The sequence below is a fragment of the Polypterus senegalus genome, chromosome 16, assembly GCF_016835505.1.
Source record: "Polypterus senegalus isolate Bchr_013 chromosome 16, ASM1683550v1, whole genome shotgun sequence".
Taxonomy (NCBI): Eukaryota; Metazoa; Chordata; class Cladistia; order Polypteriformes; family Polypteridae; genus Polypterus; species Polypterus senegalus.
In genome coordinates, this window is record NC_053169.1 from 89,230,673 (window position 1) to 89,240,690 (window position 10,018).

At 51.0% G+C, this 10,018-nt stretch overlaps 1 protein-coding gene across 5 annotated transcripts in view; it reads right to left on the bottom strand.

Annotated features, from left to right (window-relative positions):
* abcg8 (ATP-binding cassette, sub-family G (WHITE), member 8) overlaps positions 1 to 10,018 on the bottom strand; it is a 43,210-nt gene that overhangs the window by 2,420 nt on the left and 30,772 nt on the right. For 4 of the 5 annotated variants that reach the window (XM_039738182.1, XM_039738180.1, XM_039738179.1 and 1 more), the window contains 9 exons: positions 9,028 to 9,132; positions 8,742 to 8,889; positions 8,426 to 8,664; positions 8,209 to 8,341; positions 7,613 to 7,882; positions 5,755 to 5,923; positions 3,428 to 3,523; positions 2,971 to 3,170; positions 717 to 793 (listed from right to left, as the gene is read on the bottom strand). In XM_039738182.1, the coding sequence (XP_039594116.1) occupies positions 717 to 793; positions 2,971 to 3,170; positions 3,428 to 3,523; positions 5,755 to 5,923; positions 7,613 to 7,882; positions 8,209 to 8,341; positions 8,426 to 8,664; positions 8,742 to 8,889; positions 9,028 to 9,132 (1,437 nt within the window). Of the gene's footprint in view, positions 1 to 716; positions 794 to 2,970; positions 3,171 to 3,427; positions 3,524 to 5,754; positions 5,924 to 7,612; positions 7,883 to 8,208; positions 8,342 to 8,425; positions 8,665 to 8,741; positions 8,890 to 9,027; positions 9,133 to 9,887; positions 9,992 to 10,018 lie in introns of those variants that run through there. The other variant, XM_039738183.1, reaches the window with a different exon arrangement.

Genomic DNA, 10,018 nt, shown 5'->3' on the forward strand with positions numbered 1-10,018 from the left:
GGTCACGGGTAAGCGAGGGCTACGACTGAAAATGGCTGGAAGATTCCTGTAGTGTGATGAGGCCTTAAGATGGCTGCACTCTAAACCAAGTGGCTCAACGTTGGAGTGAGGAGATTTCTCGCCAGTGTTCAATCCCACATCCCATTCGGCCATTTGGAGTCACTCAGTGCTGTTCCTCCTCTCACAGTTCAAGCTTACTGCCCATTTACTAACCCAACATCAGTGATGTTCTTCACATTAAATGTTCTCATCCATGAGCGACTCTTTAGTAAAATGGCGGCCTTGCAGCAGTGTAGACCTTTGCTCTTCAGGTTCTTGACCTCGGGTTCAGTACACAAGTCGTCGTGAATGTGGCTGCAGCTCCATCAGGCTAGATGGGACAGGAGTGTCATGCAAGTTCTGTCACCAGCCACCCAGTATGGTGACGATGTTCTTCCTCGCCGGGGTGTATACAAGTGGAGCGATTGGTGACCGATGCAGACGGCCATCAACATCAAACCCCGATGAGAAGTGGGAAGAAGCTGCAGCCATCATTCTCATAGACAAAACAGTAACAATGGAAGGAAGTCCCCTTATAGCTAGGTGAGGTAATCGGTTTGCAGGCGATGCCAAGATGAAGGACATGGCACTGTCTGGCTTTGCACTCACTCACCCGAGAGACACGTGAAGCCTGCAGGAGTCGTCCAACAAGCAATCAGTTTGACGACTGCACTCACCTTAGCAAAGAAGTAGGCTGTGATGGAGTACATGCCGTCCTCGAGCTCGTGGAAGATCATCGCCCTCTCAGAGTGGCCTGGTGGAACCAAAAAAAAAAAGTGTCACCAATGTGTGAAATTTTACAGTGACGCTCAGTGAGGTGGCCGGTGAGTAGAGCAGCGACGTGTCACGATCCTCTGTTTCTGTAAGGTCACGTCACACGGGGGGCCACAGGGCCTCTCTTCCTGCAGTCACACTGATCCCTTAGCAGTATGCATGTTCTCCCCATGCGTGGGTTGGCGTTCCACCCACATCCCCAAACGTGTGCATTTCCAGGGCTATTTCCTGCCTTGTGCCCAATGTGGCTTCTGCTCCACCTGAACTGGACTAAGCAGGTTTTAGGACAAAGTATTCACCCTGCGCTGGACTGGCACCTATCTAGTGTTTGTTCCTGGCTTGTGCCCGATGCTTGCACCCGGCTCTTGATAAGCAGGCCTGGAAGAGGGAGGGAGGGATGGATGGATGGATGGATGGATGGATGATGTGTCTCGTGCACGGCCTCCACTAGTGGTGTCCATTCCTAGTCCTGGAGGACCCTGGTGGCTGCAGGGCTTTCCTCCAATGAGGTTTGTCTCCTTTGCTTTCTCTTCCCCTGCACTTCCATTGCCATTGCTGTTTTGCCCACACATTCATTGTCTCCTCATCACACGTCCACTTTAACCTCTTTTCCTGCACCTTCTTAGATGTCTCTCCCACTTTTGTTGTATCTCTGATTATCTCATGTCTAATTCTGCCCTTTTTTTGTAGCTCCACACAGTCATCTCAACATTCTCATTTCTGCCACATCTAACTTCTCCTGCACCCCCTTTACTGCCCACGTCTCAGCTTCATACATCATTGCTGGTCTTACTCCTTCACCTTAATTGTCCAATCACACAATATTCCTGATACCTTCTTCTGATCGTTCCATCCACCCTGCACTCTCCGAGTTCTCTCTCCACTTGTTTCTCCATCTTGGTCTACCACTAATCCTAGATATTTCAACTTGTCCACTCTTTCCAGTGGCTCTCCCTGCAGGCTAACCTCTGAATCATTAAACCTCTCATGTTCCTCTTCCAAAGCCCTTCTCCATTCTTCCAACTTCCTCTCCACTTTCTCTCTTCTGGTGCCACACAGATTTGGTCTTTAATCCTATGACTTGATACATCCATAGCCAGACCAAAGAGGTCACAAATTAGAGAAAGACCCCCTCCCCCCCTCTAACTGGCACTCCTTCACTCGTGTCCTGGACAATCCTCACGTTCTTCTCCTTTCTCTCTCGTGATCCTCCAGACCTGTTGACGTGACACTCTTATCTTAAGTCTTCTCCCAATCAGCCAACGTCACATGCAGTCCTTTCCGTTTTTTTTTCTCGATCTTCTCTGTGGGCCGTCGAAATGCAAAGCCGGCTTCATATCTCACTTTAACTCTTTGTGGGCTGAATATATTTTTTTTAATGGTGTCACACATCAATCAACATAAAGCGTCTGCTGCTGTGGCCATCTGTTCTCCGTTTCTGGTGCCAGCGTCTGGGAAGGGGCTGCTCGTTGGCCAGCAGGAATGTGAGGCCGACCTTCACACGGTGGTGGCAGTGCAATCTGGTTTGTACCTGTTGTCATCGTAAGCGGTGATCTTCCTAAAAGCGCCTCAGATACACAAACGTGTTGAGCAGCTGCGGACCAATCGGCTCGTGATTTTACGCCACTTTCATTTGCGATCTCCAGCTCACTTGCACCAAAACTGGAGAGCGACCAGTCAGAGTTTTGGTCTCCTATCAGATGTCGATGCCATTTTTTAGAGGTTGATTGCCCTTCGCTACTCACGCACGTGCAGATCAACAGGTCAGATCAACAAAGCTAACTGTCTTCTTACTAAAACGTAAGGGCGAGTTTTGTCGCCATTGACAGCTGAATTTCGACAAATGTCGACATCCACCCTGAAAGAGTTGAATATCAAATAATAAAAAAGAGCAGCTGATTAAACAATGAGATCAGTTTGAGGTAAAACGACTCACAGATTGTGAAACTGGATGGATCCAAAACCTAGGGTCCACTGGGACTGGGACTGGGGCAGCCTCAGCTGTTCAAGTCGGCTCACGAGTGTGGCAGCAGAGGGAGAAGCCGCCCACATGCCATTAATGTCCTTACATGGCGCTTACACATTGGGATGGGGTAAGGAAGCCAACTGTCTAGCTGGTAAGGTTCACGTATGACACCCAGTAAACGAAAGACTCACACTTGGCAATGACATCCAAGACCACAGCAAATGGCGTGAGAGCTGTCATCATGTACAGCAGGACTACGGTGTCCTGGATGGACAGCTTGGTGTCACCAGCACCGAAGTACAGAAAGCCAATCAGCAGGGACATCAGCAGAGCCTCACAGCCATGGATGAGCAGAGTTGGCAGGTCTCGGAAGTCATTGGAGACCTGGCGTCTGCAGAAAGAGAATGGGGGGGAAAAGGTCAGCCTCACGTACAAGATGACAACATGACAAAGACTACGTGAAACCAACGCAAACGAAATCCTAATAAACAGAGAGAGCGAGACATGGGGGCGCAGTTTGGACACTTCGTTTGGAGGTCTTCTCCTCTGTCCCGTGTAGAAACGCCATTCTTGTGCTGAGGAGTTTGGGGAGGGAGCCCAGCCAGCCGTGAACGGGCCGGCCATTATTAACGATTTTTGCACCCTTACCGCAACAAAATGGAAAACTGCTGCAGGCTTCCTGGCAACTGGTCCTTGGATTTGGTCGGAACATTGATGACCTCCTCAGGGGCCTTCGAGGTGGAACTGCAGATGACAGAAAGGAGAGTTAAGCAGACATCTCCAGAAAAAGACCAGTTCAGCTTCTTCCTGGATGAACAGGTTGAGGCCACTTGGGATGGGACGGTGGGGTTCACAGGGTCACTTAAACAGCACAGAAAACCCCTAAAAGCAAGTGTCAAAGAAGCAACCCACGGCTGGGCCTACAGTGTACACAGTTTTAGGTTTTCAGGAATGTAAAACGTACATCGGCAATTTCTACAGCACCAGGATGAATGAAGAAACTGGAAAATGGAACGGTGAACTAAGAAAAGATTTAAATTACAAGGAAGAATAAACGAGTGCCATGACACGACACCCGTAGTGATTCTTGGCAAGTCCGCGGCAGTCGACTAGTCGGACATCCCCAGCAAGTCACCTCAACTCAGTCAACGCAGTTTGAAGTGCATGGCGGAGCGCCGCGGTGAGCAGTAAAGCTGAGGGCCGTTTGGACCTCGCAGACACACGAGACGCTCTGATGGATCACAAGAGAAAAGGGCCGCAGAGTGGAGCTGAACTCGTCGTAGCTGCAGAGCCTCAAAACACAAGAGTTAAAGAACACGACAGCGTGTAGCATTACTTATACGAGAAACGAGAACACGTGTCGAGGAGTCCACCGGTAATAACGGCAGTAAAGTACACCACATGAACAGTCGGCCATATGAGACTGCGTCCGATCAGAAGTCAGGAAAGGAAGGGGCGGGGTCTCAGGTGGAAATGAGGGCGTGGAGGAACAGAGGGAGTGGGCGGAGTCTTAACTAGCCTTTCCCTGTGGTGGTCTGTGGAAGAGGGAGGAAAGGCATTCGCACCGGTCATCAACCCCTGGCTCGGCATCCTACGAGAAAGTCGAGGGGAGACTCTATTTATTGTCAAAATTCAATAAAGACGAATATTATTATTATTATTACTACTATTAGCCAGTCAGCCATTTTCCAACCCGCTATATCCTAAATACAAGGTCATAGGGGTCTGCTGGAACCAATCACAGGGCGCAAGGCAGGAACAGACCCTGGGCAGGGTGCCAGCCCACTGCATGGCACACACACCCAGCACAATTCAGGATCGCCAATGCACCAAACCTGCGTGTCTTTGGACTGTGGGAGGAAACCACGCAGACACGGGGAGAACCTGGGAAGTGAACGCTACCCACTGCGCCACCGTGCCACCCTATTACTCTTATATGTAAATTACTTATTTCATTGCGTGCCTTTTTATATTTTTGGTGGCTAAAGTTGTTACACTGTTATGTTACTATTCTAGATTTTAAATTCAAATAGCATTGTTTAAGTAGCTTCTTGTTGTTGGTTCTGAAGCGAATGCATCAGTGATTCAAAGACTCAGATCATTTTGGTGAACTGAATCCCGACAGAGAGTTCTTTCGCACATCACTAGGGGGTGCATGGAAGTGCGTAAATATCAAAGGAAGCACCTCAAGTTGCACGATTTTTTGAAGCCCATCGATTTAAGTGTTCTTAAATGACGTAAACGGGTACTCTTATGGTCGCCAACCCTTGGGTACGGTCTGACTGTCTCCAGGACGCTCGCTGTGTTTCAAGTCCATTCCTTGAAATGTTTCGAGGCGGGCTGCTGATGTTCATCTTACGTAAGTGCACTGGAGCCCCTGTTCCGAGAAGGCATCTGAAACATCGTGGGCCCCCAGCTAGTGCCCACTGTGCCCAGACGTCAAGACAAAACGGCCCCGCGTGTTGTAGCCATATTAGCAAAACGTATCGTTGTGTTAGAGAGACACCATAGGTTTGAAAATGAAGCTAAACTTCTCTTGGACTCGTTAAGAGTTACGAGGTGTGGCAAACGTCCAACGCTTTGGAAATGTGAAACTGTGCTTGAAAGTCCTCCCAGTGTTGTCCGGTTTGTTCTTCCCTGCGGTTCCTTGTCGTATAATCTGACGATCCCAATCCACAAGATGAACAACTGCTGTCGTCAAATGTGACATCCCGCCCGACTAGAAGCTACGCAAAGTGACATCGGGTGTCACCACACATCCGGCTTTGAGGAAACATGCAGAGCTGCAGCCTATGGAATCTCCGGTGTTAAATAAAGAGGGTTTGAATGGACCCGATGCTGTGAGTGTATGGCGTGGCACCCTGCCCTCTCCAGGCTCGCTTCTTGCCCCACACCGGTCCTCATACACATGGAGGACGCTCCCAAACCAGAGCCTGTCCATCCTGATCTTGACGCCATCGTTTCTCTTGCCCTACCTGGTGTCACTGGTAGAAGCTGAATCCGCACCGTTGATCTCGGCGGGTCTCCAGATGAAGTCATCGGTGTCCTTCACCTTATCCCAGAACTGGACGGTCAGTTCCCGCGCCCTCTGCTCGCACTGGGCCTCTTGATCTCGGCTGCGCCTGTCAATGCTGATCAGATCAACTGCAAAGAAGACGGCGAGAGTCGTCAGAGCTTCACCTCTTGTGACCGCCGCCTGTGCCATGATTCTTCCACCCGGTATCCAACTGTAGTGTCTGGGCAGACAGGACACCTACATGCCCACCGGTGTGCCCTCAGTGTGCTGAAGACGTACTACACACATTAGAGTCGGACCCTGTCCAGATCTGCAGTTGGCACCTTTGGCTTTTAAAGATCTCGTGGTCCCCCTCTAACTGGCACACCGTTTACCCAAAGCTGCCAGGAAGGGTGCCATCTCCCTGCACTTCAGACTGGGTAACTAGTTAGAAGCTGACTGGTGTTTTGATCTTTGTAAATCTTGATCCTTATTCACGCTCACGCCTTACACTTTTTTTCAGGTCAAGCTAACTTGGATGGGGGTGACGAGTGGGCCACGTGAATAAACGGGTCACCACAGCCAGAGGGAACCCCAACCCACACAAAAAGGGGGGGTCCCTGAAATGTGTGCTGCATTAGGGTCCCAAAGGACTAACATTGACTTACATTTTGTTATTCCTTTTTCTGTTGTGTATTAAAACTAGAAAACAAGCGGACCACCGCGCCTCCCAAGATCAGGGTCCCAACCCTAGCAGGCTGCCCCGTTACATGTGCTTAACGCTCAGTGGATGCCGCAGCTGTCATTCTTTTTCTTCCTGTCATGTAGTCGGCTTCTACAATTTGCTTTACACACAGCAGATGTTGCAGCTCCTCTTTTTCTCTCTGCCATGTCGCCTTCTTAATCAGTTAAGACGTGAACCCCAAACATTTTGGAGACCGCCAGCCATATTTTATGCTTCACCAGCGTGTATCACATCATAAGACCACGGGTGTCTAACTCTGGTCCCGGTGGGCCGCAGTGGCTGCAGGTTTTCATTCTCACCATCTTCTTCATTAGTGACCTGTTTTCGCTGCCCATTAACTTCTTTTGCCTTCGTTTTAGTTGACGTGGCCCCTTAGTTTTTTCTTTTGTCATAATGAGCAACCAAACACAATGAGACACAAAATGAGCCGCCACACGACCAGCTAACCTGAAAATAAAGACAGGTGAAGGTCTCGGTCATGTTGGTCTGCTCGGGTCACCAAAACATCTTGACGGTGGTCTTAGAAAAAACAGAAAACCAACAGTCTGCTGTGGCAGAACGAGAGCAGCGACAAGTCCATCCATCCATCATCCAACCTGCTATATCCTAACTACAGGGTCACGGGGTCTGCTGGTGCCAATCCCAGCCAATAGAGGTCGCAAGTCCTGATATTCAATAACGGCTTCTCATTAAGAAACTGGCTGGAGTTTGACGTCACAATTTAGCTGCTCGTCTGTCGGCTCGTTTCACGTCTCATTTCTGTTTGGCTGTCATTTAATGAAGAAACAAATCAATTCAGAGGACTGAATCCTTGAAAACAGGGCTATGAAAATGAAGGGCAAAGGAGTTCATTAGCAGTGAAAACTGATTAGGAAGAGGGTGAGAATGAAAACCTGCAGCCACTGCGGCCCACCAGGACCAGAGCAGGACACCCCTGGTTAAGACCAAGATGAAGGCTCTACCCGCTAGTAATGGCATGACAGACAGACCTTAGCATTTTATACAAGTAGATCAAGAAATAAATTAAAGAAAACAAATAAGAATTCCTAGTAGGACACAAAGCCCAGGCGGCCTGTCGTGGCCTCAGACTCACCATAAAAGTCCGACGGGTTGCAGTACTGAGGGCAGGGATACCCCAGGGTGGTGAAGTAGGGCACCATGTCCTTGGCTGCCCCGCAGTAGGCCACTGACCCCGTAGACAGGAGCACCACCAGGTCGAAGAGCTGAAAGATGTCGGAGCGAGGCTGGTGGACCGACAAGAGCACCAGGCGGTTGCCCCTCGCCAGTCTGGACAGCGTGATCACCAGATTGTGTGCTGTGAAGCTGTCCAGTCCGGAGGTCGGCTCATCGAGGATGAGGATCCCTGCCAGTAGAGAATCTCAAGTCAGTGGTGGCACAACAGTTTGGCTTGTCTGTAACCCCTGGAGAGAAGGAGGATGGCACCAGAGCGCCACTTATGGGAACAGAACTGCTGGACTGTCGAGACAAACAGCAGAGTATGGAAATGGCTGGCGCGACGCAGGGAGACAGCGGACAGAGGGACAAAGAGAGCCGTGGAACAGGCTGCAGTGTGGCACACGGTGCCTACTAGACTGCCGTGAAGGAGTCAGAGAGTGCTTGGCATACAGCATAGGGCCACCGCTGCCCAGAGTAATGCTGAACTCCGGTGTGGGCGCTCCGTCTGCTCACCTGGGTTCCACAGCAGCTGCACAGCGATGCTCACCCGCCGCCTCTCGCCACCAGAAACGCCCCGGATGTACTCATTGCCAACCCGTGTGTTCGCACACTGGCGCAGTCTCAGCTCAGCGATCACATCTTCAACCTGCAGTCAGCAGAAAACAAGCGGTCAGCATGAGGCGCACCCCTGACTACACGCCGAGACCCTAAGGGATCATCTGGTGCCCACCCTCTGCTCCCGCTGCTTGTCGGTGAAGTGAACGGGCAGACGCAGCCTCGCCACAAATGTCAGCGTCTCCCGGACAGTCAGGTGGGGCAGCAGGCGGTCCGACTGTCTCACGTGGGCAATGCACTTCCTGACCAGCTGAGGCGAACTGGGCTTTCCATTGATCAGAAGCTCGCCAGATGCAATCTTGCCGCCCTCGTCTCTGCAAGTGATGATGTCCAGCAGGGAGGTCTTCCCGCAGCCTGTGAACAAACGAGACCCGTCATGGAGGGTGAGCTAAGGGGCTGGCAGTCCGTGCCAGAGAGGCTGCCACATTTACCTGAGCTGCCAATGACTGCCAGCATTTGGCCGCTTTGCACCTTCAGGTTGAGGTTCCCGATCACAGACACGTCATCTCTGCCCATCTCCCAGGGCATGCGGAACTCGGCCAGCTTCTCGTACCACGGCACCTGGGCAGCCATGTTGACCTGTTTGGAAAGGATTATTTTAACTCAGAAAGGGTGCCAGCTATGTGATCAGGCACACTGATGTCAGCTGAAATTATCTCCAATACATCCAAATATCCAGTCACTGGCCATGGCGGCGCTCACTTACACGGGACCCACCTGATAGTGCAGCTGCTTGACCTCCAGAACGTTGGGTGCCCCGCTGTAGGTGAAGTACAAGCTGCTGTCCTCGTCGGGGCCAGCGAACAGCCCATCCCGATACCTCTGAAGACCAAGAGAGAAGCACGTAAGTGGCATGGACGCCACCAAGACAGGGTGACCAGGCTCCATAAGACACATGAAGCCCCATCTTTCATCTGCTGACCACAGGTGACCCTTTCCTGGACTCGGTGGTCTTGTCTCTCACATGTTATTTCTTTCCTAGAAAATTTGCCCAGAATGCAACCTGCAGGGTGAAAGGTTCTCCTGCATACTGGTGTGCCCAACATTAGATTTGCACTCGGGTGGCACCGTGCTTGGTGTTACTGCCTCGCAGCTCTGTGACCTCAAACCCCAGCCTGGTCACTGCCTGTGTGGCATCTGAATGTTTCTTCTGGTGGGGTCTTTTCTCCAGTTGCTCCACTTTTCGTCACTCCTTCCAGCGACACACAGTTTTAGTGAAGAAGTGACTCTACATTGGAGTGTGCCCTTAGACGGACTGGCATCCCACCCAGTCATGCTCAGTCATTCCAACCTAGTCTGAAGAAACTGGATGAGCAGATATCGATAATAAAAGAATGGAAAGTACATTTGTCCCACCTCTTTATATTTAGTACTGGACTGGCATGTGCCCAGCGAGCGGACTGCCAAGCACGCACCTTATTTTGAGTGCTGTGGATGAGGCAGACCACCGTGTAGTGTTTTTCACTTGATTTATGCCCGTCAGTCCATGCCACGGTGAAGCTTCACTGCGCCAGCTAGCCCAACTCTCCCCTCCCTGTGCCCACTTCCACGATGACGCCCTACCCCAGCTCACTTACCCAGGCAGGGGGCTCCATGCTGTGTGGACGTCTGCTGGCTTTGTCTGCGAACAGGCAACTCACTCTGAGCTCGCCACTCCTGCAGCTGGCCGAGTTGGTTTCACTTTTTCAGACTCTACAAGGGGGCAAAG